General features: G+C 46.4%; 1 protein-coding gene across 4 annotated transcripts in view; it reads left to right on the plus strand.

Annotated features, from left to right (window-relative positions):
* Positions 1-18,659, plus strand: part of EMSY (EMSY transcriptional repressor, BRCA2 interacting) — a 33,875-nt gene extending 15,216 nt beyond the window's left edge. Inside the window, exons 12-19 of one of the 4 annotated variants that reach the window (XM_044285150.1) lie at positions 1,289-1,462; positions 2,424-2,631; positions 3,534-3,698; positions 4,483-4,635; positions 7,098-7,315; positions 7,715-8,248; positions 13,914-14,447; positions 15,520-18,659. In XM_044285150.1, the coding sequence (XP_044141085.1) occupies positions 1,289-1,462; positions 2,424-2,631; positions 3,534-3,698; positions 4,483-4,635; positions 7,098-7,315; positions 7,715-8,248; positions 13,914-14,447; positions 15,520-15,711 (2,178 nt within the window). In that variant the 3' untranslated portion in view covers positions 15,712-18,659. The remainder of the gene's footprint in view (positions 1-1,288; positions 1,463-2,423; positions 2,632-3,533; positions 3,699-4,482; positions 4,636-7,097; positions 7,316-7,714; positions 8,249-13,913; positions 14,448-15,519) is intronic. The other 3 variants (XM_044285151.1, XM_044285152.1, XM_044285153.1) reach the window with 3 other exon arrangements.
* The last annotated feature ends 1,292 nt before the right edge of the window (positions 18,660-19,951 follow it).

Here is a 19,951-nt window from a genome sequence, read left to right on the forward strand (position 1 = left end):
GGCAGAAGCCGTCTAACAAACAGACAAAAATGCCCTTGCCCGGAGCGATCCAGCACACGGCAAAGGATATGCCCTGCGCATATCAGAGGGGCTGCCCGGGTGAAAATGGGGATATGTCCGGGTTTAGCTCTAAACCCAGACAACCCCTTTAATAGGAACACAGTGCTTTTACCATACACCGCAATATAATTGATTGGACTCTATGGTATAGGCCAGTGATAGGCAAACTGCGGCTCTCCAGCTGTTGCAGAACTACAACTCCCAGCATGCAAAGACTGCCTACAGCTTTCAGCCTACAGCAGGGCATGGTGGGAGTTGTAGTTTTGCAACAGCTGGAGAGCCGCAGTTTGCCTATCACTGGTATAGGCAATCTAATGATAAGTTCCCTATCAAGGGACTATAAATAAAGTAAAAAAAAAAAAAAAAAGTGGAGAAGATTGTTTTAATACATTCTAAAAAATTATTTGAGATATCGCTGCATCCGGAAAAGCCCGAACCATTACAAAAGTATTAACCTGCTGTACAGTAGACGCTGTAATGGGGGGAAAAAAAATCTATGGTCGAATCATTGTTTTTTGGTCACTTTGCCTCCACCAAAAAATAGAATAAATAGTGATCAAGAAGCTACACATTCCCCAAAATGGTATCAATAAAAACTACTGATCGCCCCACAAAAAATGAGCCTACGTATTCTGAAATCTAACAAGTTCTGGTTGTTGGAATATCCCGGTAATGTGTCATTTCTTTTACCGCCCAGTGAGCGCCATAAATACAAAACCTGTAAAACAGTGGTGCAATTGCTTTATTTCCCAATTCCACCCCATTAATAAAGGCCTCATACGGCAAAGGAAAAAGTTATGGCTTTTGAGAGGTGTGGAGGAAAAAACCTAATGTATGTGTACCCTATAATGGTAGGTCTCAGAAGTGTGACTTGTCCTCCACAAAACAAAACGCCATATTGCCATGATGATACAAAATTACAAGCTGTAGGGAAATTCAAAAGTTTTGGGGCAAAGATGCCCTGGATCCGAAAGGGTTAAATTATGCAAAAAAAATAAAATAAAAATCTCACGCCAAAATGATTTGTGTGTGTGTGTGTGGTGTCTGAGAAGAAATCCATGACTTCATTGGGGAAAAACATTAAAAACCACAAATAGTCAAGCACCGTGACACTGCTCCCCATGGACTAGGAGCCCGTCCTTCAGACTGCACGGTTAGAGAGGACGAATGTAAGCCCTGGGCCAGATGTGACTGATTTCTGATGTATATGATGATATTCTTATTCTAGGGTGATAAAGCTCTTCAGGCCATGCCGGGGGGCGCAAAGCCAGCAATCATCACCGCCACCCGGCCCATTACCAAGATGATCGTCACACAGCCAAAGGGTTTAGGTTCAGCAGTGCAGCCAGCAACGAAGATCATCCCCACCAAAATAGTGTACGGACAGCAGGGGAAAACCCAGGTATGTAGGTGATCGCTCCGTTCTGTTTTTACTGACATGTTTGGAAATTTTATTTTTGAAAAACATTTGATAATCACTGTATTATACTCAAGCGCTGCACTCACTATTCTGCTGGAGGAGTCACTGTGTACATACATTACATTACTTATCCTGTACTGATCCCGACTTACATCCTGTATTAGACTCCAGAGCTGCACTTACTATTCTGCTGGTGCAGTCACTGTGTACATACATTACATTACTTATCCTGTACTGATCCTGAGTTACATCCTGTATTAGACTCCAGAGCTGCACTCACTATTCTGCTGGAGGAGTCACTGTGTACATACATTACATTACTTATCCTGTACTGATCCCGACTTACATCCTGTATTAGACTCCAGAGCTGCACTCACTATTCTGCTGGAGTAGTCACTGTGTACACACATTACATTACTTATCCTGTACTGATCCTGAGTTACATCCTGTATTATACTCCAGAGCTGCACTCACTATTCTGCTGGTGGAGTCACTGTGTACATACATAACATTACTTATCCTGTACTGATCCTGAGTTACATCCTGTATTATACTCCAGAGCTGCACTCACTATTCTGCTGGAGGAGTCACTGTGTACATACATTACATTACTTATCCTGTACTGATCCCGACTTACATCCTGTATTAGACTCCAGAGCTGCACTCACTATTCTGCTGGTGCAGTCACTGTGTACATACATTACATTACTTATCCTGTACTGTTCCTGAGTTACATCCTGTATTATACTCCAGAGCTGCACTCACTATTCTGCTGGTGCAGTCACTGTGTACATACATTACTTATCCTGAGTTACATCCTGTATTGCACTCACTATTCTGCTGCAGAAGCAGTGTGGACAAGACCTCGGCTGGCTGTTGCAGATGGCAGTCCCAGGGGGTAGACTGCCCTTTCTGAGTAAACTTCTTGGTTCTCTTCCATTAGGTCCTTATAAAGCCAAAGCCGGTCACATTCCAGGCGACTGTCATGAGCGAACAGACCCGGCAGCTGGTTACTGAGACACTGCAGCAAGCATCGCGGGTAGTGGAGACCACCAGTGCCACCATCCAAGAAGTGAAAGAAGACACTGAGAGCAGTTCATCGTCTACAGAGTCCTCCCAGAGCTCGCAAGGTGCTCATGTCTACATGTCAAGTTAAGCCAAGAACCAAACCGTGCGCTCAAGGGGTTGTTCAGGTTTAGAAAAAACAGACTACTTTCTTCAGGTTGTGGCTGGTGTTACAGCTCAGTCTTATTCACTTCAGTGGAGCTCAGCTGCAGCACCAGACACGTCCCCATAGACGTAAATAGTAAAAAAAAGTCAGAACATGGAGACGCAAAGAAAAAATTACTTTTATTTCAAAGTCTTGGATATAAAAACACACAAAAAAATACAGTCTTACTGACCCAGAGAATGAAGGGAACAGGTAAGTTTTACTTCATAGCGAATGCCGTAAAAATGTAACCATAAAATGGTTTGTCGGAATAAGCCAGTCCGATGATCGGCTTTATAAACCTCTGGCAATCGGCTGAGATCGCTGGGAGAAGGTCTGTCTGACTGTACAGTTCCCCTGCAGCGGCCACTACAGGGGAACTGTGGTATTACATGCCGACTATTCGAATGAATGTCGGGTCAGCCAGAGTTGTTTTGCCACTTATCATCTATCAGATTAATGTCGGTCAAACCCAAATCTTGGCATGGGCGGCCAATCATCTGATGAGTATGGGGGGCCCGACGTGGCATATATCGGGGGATAGATGTATCAGGTAGTTGGATTTCCACATGCCTGATCCTTTTGTTGTGGGAGAGATAAGCTGCTGCCACAGGAGTCGAGCAGTTGCTTATTCCTATCCACCTTCAAGAAGACTTGCACACTCGGCCGAGCTGAGCATGCATCTGTAGAAGGCAGCCCGGAGAGATGGCTATTTAAAATGTATGGCCTGCTCTGCTGATTGAGTGGGGGTCTCTCCCCACCTCGCTGGGTACCTGGTATGAAAGATTGCAGTCCTGGTGTTGATAGGATTTCACATTGACTGAATTTTCTTGGGTCACTCAGATTCCCAGCCGGTGGTCCATGTCATCGCATCTCGGGGTCACGACTGGTCGGAACATGAAATCGCCATGGACACCACGCCCACAATAATCTACCAGGACATCTCAGGGGAGTCCCAGTCTGCGACGTCCACCATCAAGGCCCTGATGGAGCTGCAGCAAACAAGCGGTGAGTGCTGAGAGGTGACCTAATAAGAAATGTCTGCAGTGTCCGTCATGTCTAGGACTACAATATTCGTGGCCTATCTGGGTGCTGTGACACCGATCTGAAATTGATGACCTATCCTTTAAGGAAATCCCTTTAGGAAACTTTGCAGATAACTTTATGTCAGGGATGCCTCACCTGCAGCCCTCTAGCTGTTGCAAAACTACAACTCCCAGCATGCTCCAGACAGCCAACAGCAGGACATGGTGGAAGGTGTAGTTTTACAACAGCTGGAGGGCCACAGGTTGGGCATCGCTGCCTTAGGTCATCCATCTCCTATTGTGCTTCTGTTACATTATGTCGTCTACTCCAGTCACACCCAGAGCCGCATCAAGACTTCTGCTGGTTGCTTTTTGTAAACCTTCTGGGCCTTTTAAGGTTATGTCCTACTGGAGACTGGAATGTAAGAGGAAGTCCACCCCTCACAGCTGAATGCAGCTCTGGATGTAGCTGGAGTGTTGTGAATGTAGACTTTGAGATTTTGGACTCTGCCTCTCATTTATGCGAATTGTGCCCCCAATTTCCAGAGGGGTCATAAGTGAACTTGTCCATAGATCTGCAGCTCGCGTGTTTTATACATTCATCATCGATAATCAGGCAGTGGTTTCTCTAAAATGATTTATGTAGAGGAGCATACGGCCCATCCCCCACCCAATTATCAGCCCCCCTAGAAAGGTCTCCTGAAATAAGCTTTACTCACTGGGGTCACTCGTACTCTTCGATTGATGGTTGCCCTTTTATTCTTCAGTGAAGGAGAAAGCGGATTGTAAGCCCCGCCAGCCGACTATTGACCTCAGCCAGATGGCTGTTCCAATCCATATGGCCCCAGATAAACATCAGACCGAAAGTTCTTCCATTGCTGTGGTGGAGTCAGAATTGGTTGCAGAATACTTATCTACAGGTAGGGGGCGCAATATTATTTGAATTTTTTTAAGTCCCTTGACTGAGATTGTCAGAAAACCATGGCTAGGAAATGGAACACTACAACCCCAGACATGACCTTAATACAATCTCCATCATATTCTATACATAGAACACTACAACCCCAGACATGACCTTAATACAATCTCTATCGTATTCTATACTTAGAACACTACAACCCCAGACATGACCATAATACAATTTCTATCGTATTCTATACTTAGAACACTACAACCCCAGACATGACCTTAATACAATCTCCATCATATTCTATACTTAGAACACTACAACCCCAGACATGACCTTAATACAATCTCTATCGTATTCTATACTTAGAACACTACAACCCCAGACATGACCCGATCACTGGACATGACCATAAAGCAGCTCTATTATACAGTATACACAGAACACAACCACCCCCAAAGTGATCTATGCAGACATAAACATACCATTTCCTTAGTACATAGGCACCTTCATCACTAGGTCTGTGCTGTCACTAGTGCCCACCATGATGCCACCTCCATGCCGACCACTGCAGGTCATGGCTTGAGGCTCTGTGGTAGTGATGTCATTTTATTCCCCATAGTCCATACATCGTCCATAGATAGGAGTGTTACAGGTTTTGTGCTCCCCTCTTCTTTCAGCCGTTTGTTGGGTTTCTCCCACCGTAGATGGTTCTGTGATGTGGAGCGACCAGTGTGGTCCTTAGATTATAATATTGGGTCTTCAGGCTAATGGAGTCAAAAGTATAATGACCCTACAGCGTCACCCACCCATAACCACCAGATGTCATCTGCGAGTCCTCTGACCTTTCATGCTCCGCCACCCTATCCTGTTATTGAGGTTCACTGCTTTGGACAGTTGTTTGTTAGAAAGGTCTCCCAGTGATAAACTGATAACAGGAATCTGTACCAGATAAGTAATGTACTAAGCAGAATAGTGAGTGCAGCTCTGGAGTATAATACAGGATGTAACTCAGGATCAGTACAGGATAAGTAATGTATATACACAGTGACTGCACCAGCAGAATAGTGAGTGCAGCTCTGGAGTATAATACAGGATGTAACTCAGGATCAGTACAGGATAAGTAATGTATGTACACAGTGACTCCACCAGCAGAATAGTGAGTGCAGCTCTGGAGTATAATACAGGATTTAACTCAGGATCAGTACAGGATAAGTAATGTAATGTATATACACAGTGACTGCACCAGCAGAATAGTGAGTGCAGCTCTGGAGTATAATACAGGATTTAACACAGGATCAGTACAGGATAAGTAATGTATATGCACAGTGACTCCACCAGCAGAATAGTGAGTGCAGCTCTGAAGTATAAATCTAGATCTGTACAATAACGCCACTTTGTATGTAGATTTATTCTCCTCAGTGGAGCACATTCCCTTATCGGTGGCTGTGGTCATTGTTGGTCTGGTCTGTGCAGGCAGCTGTGTGGATTAGTACATACCCCCCCACCCCCCCGCCCTGCTATAAATCAATCCACAGGGAAATCTCTTTATAATGAAATTATGTTAATTCAGTGTAATACGTGAGGTGACGCAGGCCTTCCCGTATAACCTGCCCAACTCCAGGAATCCTGTGACCGGACACTGAGCTCAGTCCTGTGGTCGCCCTTCCTCAAGCACGTAATAATATAATGAAGTGAGTCACCGCGAATTGTGCTTCCATTTACATTACTTATTGGAGTAGATGGAGGTTTATGTGATTTTTCCAGATGTTGTCCTTTGTTGGTGTCGTCCACAAACCGTGTATGAGAATAGGTTTTCTAAAGGGAGGGTCCTTCTTCAGAAACCTCACATCTGGGTCAGAGTGGAGATTAGTTATGAAGAGCGTCTCTCTGGAGGACCTGTCCAGTCCTGCATTACCACGTACAGCCCATTGATGTGTAATTTATGTCTTCTCCTGCGGTGGCGCTGCAGGGAAACTGAACACTTCCTGCCAGGTTTCCTTACTGGAGATAACAAGTAGGGATTGTCCAAGGTGGAGAACCCCTTTAAATGGAAATTCCAGTCCATAACGTGCAATCCGGGGTCGCTGTTACAGTATGGTTTCTACACTGTAGCAGCAGGTATCTCCATGACACCTATGTTCCCATGCCAAATATCTGCCATGTTTTACCAAACTTCCATAAACCGGTATCGGAAGAACTGTCATGTGACGACTAAGCTCCGCCCAGGCCGAAAAACGCCAGCGATGGAAGTAGAAAATGTGGCTACGTGGAAAGTAAAATAAGATGTTCGCACAATATCTGACTTGATACAAGTGTGGCAAACCGTCAGCTGCGAGAAAGTATTAGACCTGTAGATGTTTTTTAGCTTCTGTATGTAAAAAATGATCACTGACAGCAAGCAAAAATAGTGAAGAATTAAAGTGCAAAGTCTGTTTAACTTTCTCATGAAGTTTTCTTCTCTCTGCCTTGCAGGTAAAACGAGACCCATGGTGTCCACCACCGTAAGTTCTGGCGACATCCCTTTCACGTCTCTCCTCCACGTCAGCCACCCGTCGCAGCACCACCAGCTGCAGTCCTCTCGTACGCTGCTGCAGCACGTCTCTCAGTCTCAGAGCGCGGCGCAGACCTCCGTGTTGGTAAAATCTCTCCCTACGTCCACCAGTGGGGCCATCACACACATAATGCATCAGGTACGCCCTTCAGAGCTCGGCCCGCCATTACCGCGGTGGGATGTGTTGGTAGCCCGGGCTGTATGTAGGTGCTTTGATCCGTTACAGGGTCCGAGGGAGGGTTTGTCAGGAACAGTCCTACCCAGGGTAGACCCGATATTTGGCTTCACGAGGTGATGGGGGGCCTTTGCGGGACAGAGCGAGGCCCCATCCTTTGTCTTACCACTCAGATGGCGAGGAGAGAGCAGGGAAAGACTTTGCTCCATAGCTGTTATTTACGGTGTTCTGTCCCAAGTGGGAAGAGCATCTCTGGAGCACAAGCAGCTGCTCTCGCAAGGGGCGCAGATCTCTATATATTGAGGTTAATAATTTGGAATTCATCATTCCTGATCCCATATGACTTTGGTAATTCCCTTGCAGGCACTGAGCAGCCACACTGCCTTCAAGAGAACAGAAGAGACGGTGACGGAAGAGGGTGAAGTGGAAGAAATGGACACGTTGGACCCCCAGACCGGTCTCTTCTACAGATCTGCTCTGGCTCAAAGGCAGCAGAAACAGATCCACCTGCACCAGGAGGGAGCGCACCTCCAAGTGAAGACAGTCCAGTCCCTACAGACCAAGCAGAAGCAGATCTTCCAGCTTCAGCCCGAGCACATTCAGCAGAAGATTCAGCAGACGGCCCAGCTATCCATCAGACAGCAGAAGATCACCCCCCTGCAGCAGGAGCACATCCAGCAGCACACGCAGCGCCACATGCTGATCAAGGAGAGGCACCTCCCGTCGCTGATGTCTCAGCCGCAACAGACTGTAGTGCAGGTGCTGGCCGTGAAGACAACGCAGCAGCTGCCGAAACTCCAGCAGGTTCCAGGTCAGCAGAAGATCTACATGCACTCGCAGCTCTCCCAGACCCCAGTGCATATCCCAGTCTCATCGGAGAAGCAATCTACCGGCCAGGTAAGTGTGCAAGCTCAGTTTATTACAGTGTAGAGACAAGGCACTTACTAATGTATTGTGATTGTCCATATTGCCTCCTTTGCTGGCTTCATTCATTTTTCCATCACATTATACACTGCTTGTATACGGGAGCTGCTGCGCATGCGTACCTTTGCGTGCTTCCATGGCCCCAGCCACCGGAGACCCTGGACTGTTCTCGCTTGTATCATTGGGGGACACAGGAGGCCATGGATATAGCTGCTGCTGCCACAAGGAGGTGACACTAGGCAAAACAAGTGTTAGCTCTTCCTCTCAGCTATACCCCTCCTGCAGACACCGAGCTAATCAGTTTTGGCTTAGTGTCTGTAGGAGGCAGACCTCCCTGCTACCGTTTTCTTTTCTTATTTTACATTTTCCCTTTTAGGTACAGGAAACAGAGACTTTTCGTGTCTGTTTACCCGGGGAGGAAGGCCGGTGTCTGTTCCCCTCAATGCCCGACCTCCCCCAAGAAGGCAAAGTGAACCAGGGCGGCCTAGCTCCCCTGCATCCCCCCGGCTATGGGGTTATCTGCATTTCTGCAGTGTCCCCCCCAGCCTCACTGCCACCTCGGTGCTAATGGCTGAGGAGGTGACCCTGCTGGTTCCCCAAGGGGGGGTGAAGAGAAGAGGAGGAAGATATGGTGAGCGGAGGGTAAGTAGAACCCCCACCATCCAACACCTCCCCCTGTCATTTCCAACCCACCTCTCTTCCTTCCTCATTCCACTGAAGTGCTCCTTTCAGCCTGCATTCCCTACCGACCTTGGTTTTCTCCTTTGCGGCCCCCTTCACCTCCGGGGCCGTCCGATAGCATTTCCCAGTAGTCACATTCCCTCCCCGGGTGACCGCTGTACCGGACGTCCTGTATGTTTATCCCAGGCTCCTTCATCCAGGATTCGGCCATCTCGCAGCTGGTCGTCCCTTCCTCCGTTCCAGCCGGAAGTTCTTCTGGTCAGCTCGCTCCTACGCGAGCCCCCGGCTTCGCTGCCTACTAGGCCGCAACTTCCATGCCTGTGTATAGGGGGGCAGGAACTGCCCTCTGGGTGCGAAATCTTCGCGCCCAGACATTCCCCTCCCCCAGAAGCCTGCTGAGCTCTGCCCCCAGTCCACAAGAGAGAGAATAAATTAACCCTTCCTTGCCTGCCACCTTTTTGAGGCCAGCACCTATTGTGACTGGGTTTTTGCAACTTCACATACATAAATAAAAATGTAACCCCTTCCTGCCTCCTCATCCACTTGAGGCTGGGGCATCAAATGTCAAATTATTGCTACAAAAAAAAAAACTGTTAACCCTGGTGCTTGCCAGCGCTGAGCGTGGGTTTGAAACAGCGTTAACTCCTTCTACAGTTGGTGCATGTGCGTTCCCGCCTCATGCGGTTACTCTTCCGCATTTCCCTTAAATCCACTGGATGTGGTACGTGCTGTCTCATCCCACCCTCCCTTACTGTATATCCGGTCACATTACCCCTCTCCCATAGAAGGAATAACTGCACTACCAATGTATACCGTACATCCTATCGCATTACCCCTCCGCCACGGGTACTGCACCCTCTGTTGCATTACTCCCTTTAATAAGCAGAGTAATTGCACTACCACTGGTTACGGCACAGCTGGTCCCATTACTCCCTTCCATAGGCGGAGTAATTGCACTACCACTAGTTACGGCACAGCTGGTCCCATTACTCCCTTCCATAGGCGGAGTAATTGCACTACCACTGGATGCTGTCCTGCCTGTCACATGGGTATTACCGTACATCCTGTTGCATTACCTCCTTCCGCAAGTAGAGTAATCGCACAAACGGGTAAAGTAACTGCACCAACATTGGATACTGTGACTACTACGCCACAGCACCAGATACTATATCTCCTATCATATTCCTCCTCTTTCACGGGTGAAGTGTTGCAAGAGGCAGTACCTACTAGTGCCCTATATTCCTCGTCTGGTGGAATACGGATGCCACCGCTTGATACTGCGGCTACTTCCGCATTTTTGTGTGCTGATTTTGAGCACCAACATGGCGGCCTCTGTCCTCCTAGCGGGTTACCCCGAAACACTTGCGGGATTTATATAACCCCCCATCACTGGTGGGCCTCCACCTTACACGGTTGGTTATTTTACTTCACATCTTCATTATGTAGTGCGTCGGCCCTAGAACAGAATATTGTGCTTACTATCAAGCGAGTCGAGTGTTGCACGGACTCTGAATACTCTATCTACTACTCCTTCTTATCAGGTGAAGTATTTATGCTAGCCCTCCGGATTGGCTACTACGGTATGTCCTCCTCCGCAGGTGGAGTATTCACGCTAGCGCTAGAGATCGTAGTTACTGCTGTAGGGCCTCCACCTCAAGTAGCGTATCTACCCTGGATAGCGCCTTTCCCAGGTGGAGTGTTTATGCTAGCACTACTTGACATGGCTAATACGGTATGGTACCATGGCTCCTACTGTATGGCCTCCCCCTCAGGTGGAGTATTGTGCTAGCTCTAGATACTGTGGCTACTGCTGTATGGCTCCCTTCTCAGGTGCAATTTTGCACTAGCCCTAGTTATTGTGGCTACCACTGTGCGGCCGCCTCCTCAGGTGAGGTATTTGCATTAGCACTACATACTATGGTTCCTACTGCACGGCATCCTCTTCAGGTGGAGGATTCTTCTAGCACTAGATACTGCGGCCTATACAGGTGGAGTATGGTACTAGCACTAGATACTATGACTTCTACTGAATAGCCTCCTCCTCAGGTGGACTATTGCACTACCACTAGATCCTGTGGCTACTTCTGTATAGCGGCAGAGAATTTGCCTTAGTCCTAACCTTTTTATCTGCTACTGTATGCTCAGGGTTTAGGGCCACCCCACTAGACGTGGTCTCTCTCACGTTGCTCTCTTCCCCACATCGTGGTTTCTAACACACTTGGCCTTCTGTTCCACACCGTGTTTCGGCCCTGGCTTGTAGGCTGTAGCTCTTACCGCGTCCCTCCTACAGGTGAAACCTTCACACTGGTCCTAGGTGCGGTGATTGTATCTACATTTCACTCTCAGGTGGACCTCCTGCTCATTTTACACTACCAATGAATGCCATTGCTCCGACAAGTGTAGTCTTTCTGCTGGCGCTTGGCCTTGCAGCTGACATGCCCATTCATTCCTGATGACATAGTTATCTGCATAACGAGCCCCTCACTTCGGGTGCGCACTATTGCGGTGTTCTTCAGTTGGCATAGCCTCCTCGTTTCTATGGCACTTGTCTACCACGTTCTCCGTCACAAGTGGGACATGGGCGCTAACAGTTGATGCTGTGACACCATCGGCACTGCCTCTCAAGACATGAGTAATGACTTTGAGATGTCCTTCGGTGGTGAACCAACTTCTTCACGGCTCATTCCGAGTCTGCTACATTACTCCCCCGACCACCGCTAATAGAGGTTTCGTTGCTAGAGCGCGACACCCCTGATAGTATATGGTCTCTGACGAGGCTTCCCACCTCCGATGTTTCTGGCGTCTGCTTTGCTTCTACCTATCACCAAGGTATTTTGTTCTTTGGCCTACGGGTGGGCATGCCCGATTCAGGCAGTTTTCTCTGTGGAGTATCGGGCAGCTTCTCTCGCTCGAAGTCTCACGACAAGGCTCTGGGGGCATCTGTCTTCCACTTTACCTTCTCCTTAGGGAGCCTTTCTTTTTTAGCAGAGGAGTATCCTGCAGTGCTTACCTTTTTTGGGTTCTGCCTCCATGAGTGTATTCCTGGGGAGCGTGTGTGCTCTCTCTCTCATGGATCGTAGCCCGCTCCGTTTTTACAGTGAGGTTGTCTTGTCTCTGCATCGTTTTCTCAGGCTGTCTAAAGCCAGCCATGTTATGGTTCTGGATCCAGCATCACTCACATTCTTCCTCTTATTTTGCCCACACCCTTATTCCGCATTCACAGCTGGGATGCTATTGATCCCCCGAGGTCAATGTTTTTTCCTCTGACCTCTCCCCAGTGGCCTATGGCCTTTCAATTTATACCTCTGACTGGCTCCCGTTGTGGTTTTTTCATCTCCCTTTGCCGTCCTTTATATCTTATTGATGAGTGATCGGATTCCATAATTTTTATTCTCTTCTCGTGCTGAGTCTTTTCCAAACGGGTGGCTACTCTCTGTTTTTCGCTTGCAAATTGGTCCACAGATGTCGCCTCATCTACCTGGGAGTTCGCTACAGGATTGGTCCTCCGCCATCTGCCCAGTGATTCCTTCCAAATTACAAAGTTTTTTTTTCCTGTGTTGAAATATCCCATCTGAATGCTTACACATTTGGTAAGGTCTTGTCTGGGTCCCCTTGTTGCTCGTTTGCCGGTTTTCGTTCGTACCTGGATTCTACAGACCCATTTCTGTGAGTTGACCTCCCTCTGTTTTCTGTGGGGCCTATTGTCATGCAAGACATCTTTGCTTTCCAGTCCGGGCTTCCACCGTAGTTTTGTGATCCTTGATATCCAGAGGAACCTTCCAGACATAGTCTTCAGTCGTCAGATGTGCTTATCCTTCTTGTGGATATTCTTTGCTGCTATCCACATCTTCTGAGGTCTCACAAGCCCTTGGACTTCCTTTAACTGGGCTTTCTACCCAGTCTAAGCCACTGCGTGTTCTTCGCTCTCCGGCTGGCCTTTCGGGTTCATGCTCTTCCTGTCCCAGTCAGGGGGTTCCTGTGCATCTTTTCCTCGCATTTTAAAGTGGGACCTTATGGCCAGCCTTAGCTTTGTTCTGGATTCTGTTCCCTCCCCATGGTACTGCTTTAGAACATCCCATGGTCTCCTGTGTCCCTCAATGATACGAGCGAGAAAATAGGATTTTTGTGGTCTCACCTGTAAAATCCTTTTCTCGCTGAGTTCATTGGGGGACACAGCACCCACCCAGTATGCACATCGCTGGCTTTTCCTGATGGGTCCCACCTGTTCTTGGTTCGGACCCATCTCCAGCTCTTTCATACAATTTGGTTTCTGTTGGCTTCTCCTGGCGGCTCCTACTGCTTTTGTAGAAACTGATTAGCTCAGTGTCTGCAGGAGGGGTATAGCTGAGAGGAGGAGCTAACACTTTTTTTTGCCTAGTGTCGCCTCCTAGTGGCAGCAGCTGGTATACCCACGGTCTCCTGTGTTCCCCAATAAACTCAGCGAGAAAAGGATTTTACAGGTAAGCAAAGGAGGCACCGATGTAAAGTTCGATTTTTAGGGGACTTGAATCCTAACGGGGAATTTTATCCATAAACCAGAGTAACCATGTAAATACATTGCATCACTTATCATAGGTTACATCCTGTATTATACTCCAGAGCTGCACTCGCTGTTCTACTGATGGAATCATTGTGTACATACATTACGTTACTTATCCTGTACTGATCCTGAGTTACATCCTGTATTATACTCCAGAGCTGCACTCACTATTCTGCTGGTGCAGTCACTGTGTACAGACATTACATTACTTATCCTGTACTGATCCTGAGTTACATCCTGTATTATACTCCAGAGCTGCACTCACTATTCTGCTGGTGCAGTCACTGTGTACATACATTACTTATCCTGTACTGATCCTGAGTTATATCCTGTATTATACTCCAGAGCTGCACTCATTGTTTTTCCTACTATTTATTTGTACATGGTGCTTTTTCTCTTCTTCTTCTTCTCCTGCAGCCAATTGTAACACACGGTTCTGCGGTTACGAAGATCACATTTGAGGGTCTCCAGCCGCCCACTGTTTCGAAAACAACGGTAGGCGAATGTCTGCCGAAACTCACCCCTGCCATGACCAGTATCCTCCCCAACGTGTCGATGGCAGACAAGACCTCTGTTGCGGATATACTGAAGATGTCCATGATGGAAGCAGATATAGATCCGAACGTGGAACCTATGATTGTGGATCCGCCATGTAAAGTCGCTCCTATTATTAAACCTATGCCAGTGTTAACAGAGGCGGCCATAGCTTCTCAGGTGCAGAGGTTGTCTGCACAAAGTGCAGTGACTACAACCGTACCTCCGCCTCCTAAATGCTTCCCAGCCCCCATCATCACTGCAACCTCTTCCACCACTTTACCAGTGCCGCTGCCACCGCCTCCGCCGCTCACCAGGAAAGTAGATGTCCCTGTTGCCAGTCAGATCATTCAGATCCAGAACGTTCCACAGACTCCAAAGAGAACGGAAGAAATGCCTTCTGAAATTATTATACAGGTAACGCCTGCTGCCATATTATAGGGACACGTAGGTCGCCTGTCATGGGGGGAGGGGTGTATCTTTACTACAGTCCTTTTATGATTTAAAGGGAATCTGTTGCCGCAATCTTGGACTGTTATCTGCGGTAATACATGAGTAGTGCTGCAGATAAGGAGTCTAGATCAGAACTTTTTATTTTCCTACCTCCCCCGTTCCTCTTTGTCGACTGCCGTGCGTGTGCACAAGCCCCCTCTATAGTGCTGGCGTGGCATAACCGTTCAGACTGTGGATTTCAGTGCAGCTCTGAGTGCTGACAGTGGAAGAACAGGGGGCAAGAGGAAATAAAAAAAACTGGTGATCTGGACTGTGCGGTGCTACTCGTCTGTTGCCGCAGATAAAAGTCTAAAATCATGGTTATTAAATTAAAAACTACAAATATTTTTAACTGTTGTTAATACAGACTAAGCAAAATATGTATACTACATTTCCTATAGTTTCAGGAATAACTAATACTGCACCCTATGTGTAATAAGATAACCACTATAATACTGCCTCCTATGTACAAGAATAGAACTGCTATAATACTGCTCCTATGTACAAGAATATAACTACTATAATACTGCCTCCTATGTACAAGAATATAACTACTATAATACTGCTCCTATGTACAAGAATATAACTACTATAATACTGCCTCCTATGTACAAGAATATAACTACTATAATACTGCTCCTATGTACAAGAATATAACTACTATAATACTGCCCCTATGTACAAGAATATAACTATTATAATACTGCTCCTATGTACAAGAATATAACTACTATAATACTGCTCCTATGTACAGGAATATAACTACTATAATACTGCCTTCTATGTACAAGAATATAACTACTATAATACTGCTTCTATGTACAAGAATATAGCTACTATAATACTGCTCCTATGTACAAGAATATAACTACTATAATACTGCTTCTATGTACAAGAATATAGCTACTATAATACTGCTCCTATGTACAAGAATATAACTACTATAATACTGCCTCCTATGTACAAGAATATAACTACTATACATCTTTCTCCTCAGACCATCCCCCAGTACCCCATCCCCTGTCACTCGAGCTCCAATGTGGTGGTGGAGCCCAGCGGCCTCCTGGAGATGAATAATTTTACCAGCCAACGTCTTGGTGATGAGGACACGGTGATCATACATGGCGGTGACATCACCACGGATGAGAGGACACAGTGTAAACCCTCCCTGAACATAGAGCATGTGTAGCGGCCGTGGGAGGGATGCCGTCATCGGACCTCAGTGGAGGAGGCTGTTTCACATACAGCGTATGACGGGACAATTTTCTCTATGAGCACAGTATTTTATTTTTATTTTTTTAGCGCCAGTGAGAGAAATGTGTTTTTTTTTTTTTTGTTTTTTTTTTTACCAGGACGTTGTGCTGGCCGAATCATGGAACCACTTCAGGATCTGCACATTTCATGGGAATCTGATTATCTGTATATAAAATGGCCGCCTCTGATCCCCGCGGGTTTTACACCCAATATATGCGGGACCCTTGATGTGACGTACTGGGATGAGCTGATTATTTTAGCTTTTCAAATCTAGAAAAATTCTGCAAAATTCCTTTTAATCCGGCACCTGATGTGGAATGGGGCGAGGTCAGAAGCAGTGGACTGAGCAGAAAGAGTTAATTTGCTCTTCCTATGGCATAAGGAGACCACCTGATAATCTAGACTGTCCGATAATCTGGTGCCACTCGTGTCCCACTGATGCCGGATTAAAGGATTTTTCCGCTCTGTATGTGTACAGGCATAGAGGGGCATACCATTACATGTAAAGTGAATTTCCTTTTATTTGACATTGGTGGGAGCTGGATTATCCAACAATCTGGAACGTTAGAGGTTTTCTACTGCAATTTTAATGAAATATTGGCCAAATTGCAGAGATTTTCCATAGTTTTGTAAATGTCGCAGCATTTTGACCGTGACATGTGAATAGAGCCTTAGAGCAGGCAACATTTGGTGCTGACCTATGAGATTTTCCAGATTACTGGATGCCAGATGAAAGGAAACGTATCCTAATTCTTATACTTGGACACCTGTCACTCTCGACTATGATAGAGTATTGGTGGGTAACCCGTCGCTCTGTATACAGCAGTTGTGCAACTACAACTCCCAGCATGCTGTGACAGTCACTGCCTGGGAGTTGTAGTTGTGCGACAGCTGTAGAGCTACTGGTAGTACAGTTCGCACGTCTATTGAAACCAGTAAGTTCCCATAATACACCTGTCTGCGATACCAAAATTGCCGTACCGTATGTAAAATGAAGCATTTTGGGCCTCAAGTACAAGTCTTACTTCAGAGGCATTTTGTCCTTGTTGCCTATGGCAACTAATAGGGAAGCAGCTTCCTTTTGTTCCTGTGAACGAATCACAGTTCAGCTTTCATCTTTCTGCTGCTGCCTCAAAAATAAAAGCTTTGCTGTGATTGGTTGCCATGTGCAACAAGGCCTTAGCTGCCGGTTTGAGGCCTAGTGAATAGTTTTAAGTATACTAGAAAACTGCTAGTCATGTGATTATGGCTGTTGCCGAGTAACCAGCTGTTCCCCCATAGCAAATAATATCAAAATGGAGGCTGGCAGCACTATTCACACTACCGTCATGGCGTTTTATTTGCAGCTATGGCACAACAGATGTGTTTTCAGTCAGTGAATCTTGACTCCTAATGAGGTCTAAGAAATTTTAGTTGGAGTTATTTTTTATTTATTTTTTTAAACAAGAATAGCACCGCCAGCCAGCTGACAGAACGGACGCCAATGATGTAAATCGCAGTTTATGGTAAAACTGTATTGACAACTGCACAGGACGCGCTCAGACTTTTGTAAGAGGTGGAGCATCGATAGCTACCATGTTTGTTTACACCAGGCATGTCCAAACTGCGGCCCTCCAGCTGTTCCAAAACTACAACTCCCAGCATGCCTGGATAGCTTACAGCTATTATGGCATGCTGGGAGTTGTAGTTTTGCAACAGCTGGAGGGCCGCAATTTGGACATGCCTGGTTTACACGGAGGACCTCTATGGATGAGGGACGCACTCGTAAAAATGTTGTTTGTTCATGGCCCCGCATCAGCCTCTGAGGTTTGAAGTTTATGCCCTGAACTGTGGTGCTAAAGCTTGAGCGCGTCCTGCGTACGCTCCAGTAAACTTTATGGACTTTTCTTGGGGGTTGGTTAGAATTAGGACATGGCTGTTCCAGAAATGGCGCCACCCCTGTCAATAGGTTTTGTCTGGTATTGCAGTTTGGTGATTTTTGTAGGGGGTTGAGCTTGCAATACCACACACAACCTGTAGAGGGGGTGCTGCTCTTTGTGTGCAGAAAGCAGCCATATTTTGGTAATAGTTGGAGCACCCCTTTAAGTGACTTTAGGTAGATTGTTACTGGTAGCACATCGCAAATGTATTTGTCTTTATTTTTTTCTGACTTTGCAGGAGTTTGGCCAGCCCTGGGTTTGCTTGTAAAGAGGAAGAGGTCGGCATTTTAAAAATGGCGGTAGATAGTGTACCGACCGCTTCTGGCAGTAAAGGGAGCTCCAAACCCTTGTATTACTATATGGAGGACCCAATACATCTGTGTATTTCATAGGCCGCCCATGGATTCGAATGAGAACTGTGTTGTTTCACCTGTGGGGGCACTGCAGGGAAACTGGACACTTGCTGCCAGGTCTTCCCTGATCGCTGAAGTTTCTGCTGTGATCATCTTAAAAGGGCCATCTAGGATTAGAAAAACATGGGGACTTTCTTCTTGAAATGGCGCCGCACCTTTCTACGGTTTGTCTGGCGTTGCGGCTAAGCTCTATTAAAGTGAAAGGAGACGAGCTGCAGTACCACGTACAACCTGTAGACAGCTGTGGTGCTGTTGTGTAGCTGAATCTCACAGCTTTCCTAGACTGCCTAGTGTTGGGGGTGATAATGTTGGGTGAATTTAAAAAGAAAAAATTTGTCAGTCCCCCAATTGTCCTAGGTTCCTGTAGAGTAAATCTGCCTAGTTAAGGCCTCGTTCACATTTCTGTTTTTTACTGACGTGTGCTATTCGCATTTTCTGCGGACAGCACACATACCCATTGATTTAAATGTGTCTGTTCACAATTTTTATTTTTTTTTACTGACTGTGGGTCAGTAAAAACAAATCACAGGGACATGCACTACTTTGATCCGTGATGCACGCCCATTGAAGTCTATGGTTCCGTGAAAATCACTGACACGCGTCCGTTTTTCACTGAAGACTAATAGGAGATTCTTTGGAAATTAATTTTCAGCTGAGCAGCGGGTGGTAAAAAAGTACACGGATCCTTTATGGTCATCTTCACGGAATAGACACGTATGTTTGTGTTTTTTTCCACAGACGTGACACGGAAATGTGAACGAGGCCTAAAAGTTGGGTGATCTACAGAACAAAAAAAAACAACAAAAACAATTAGGTTATTGGTCATCACCCAACTTTTCTCATGGTACTGGGAAGGAAAACGGTCACCCAGCTTTCCCAGTGTCCTGAACGGCAAATATAAGAGACAACTAAGCCAGTCACCCAACTTTCTAGATTGGAGTAGTGGAAAGGACGACGGACACCCAGCTTTCCTAGTGTCCTGAATGGCAAATCTAAGGAAACAAACCTGTAACCTCAATGTCTCACCCAGCTTTCCTAATGCTACGAGTAGGATGGATTCAGAACACTGGGAAAGCTGGGTGACTAAGGAAACAAACCCGTCACTCAGTAGTGGTCCCCCAGCTTTCTTAGGCTCCTGAATGGCAAATCTAAGGACAAATAGGTTCCCAGTCAGATTTTTTTCTAATAGTACTGGGAAGGAAGACGGACACCCAGCTTTCCCAGTATCCTGCATGGCAAATCTTAATTATTTTTTTTAAATGGTACAAGTACGACAAATTCAGAACACTAGGAAAGCTGGGTGACTAAGGAAACAAACCGGTCACTCAGTAACGGTCACCCAGCTTTCCTAGGCTCCTGAATGGCAAATATAAGGGCAAATAGGTTCCCTGGTTTTGAGTTTTTCCTAATAGTACTGGGATGAAAGACAGCCACCCAGCTTTCCCAGTGTCCTGAATGGCAAATCTGAGAAAACAGGTTACCTACAAGAAGGCACCCAGCTTTCCTAGTGCGCTGAATAAAAATAATCGAAGAAAAAGAAACTGGCAACCCAATGGCTGCCACCCAGCTTTCCTAATGGTACAGTATTTCAGAACACCACTGAGAAAGCTGGGTGACTAAGGAAACAAACCAGTCACTCAGTATTAGTAACCCAGCTTTTTTAGGCTCCTGAAGGAAACTATAGAATGATCTTGGGAAGAAAGGGGTTTGCCTTTCCAGACACCAGGAAAGCTGGGTGCTAAGTTGTGGCTTTAGAGGGGCGTGTCCTTTTTGCTGCAGCTCTCTCCCTGTAACTGCCACAAGCTTCTAACCGAACATGTGGCTGGTGGCAGTTGAAGATTTA

Source organism: Bufo gargarizans, chromosome 3 (genome assembly GCF_014858855.1).
Source record: "Bufo gargarizans isolate SCDJY-AF-19 chromosome 3, ASM1485885v1, whole genome shotgun sequence".
NCBI classification, from domain to species: Eukaryota; Metazoa; Chordata; class Amphibia; order Anura; family Bufonidae; genus Bufo; species Bufo gargarizans.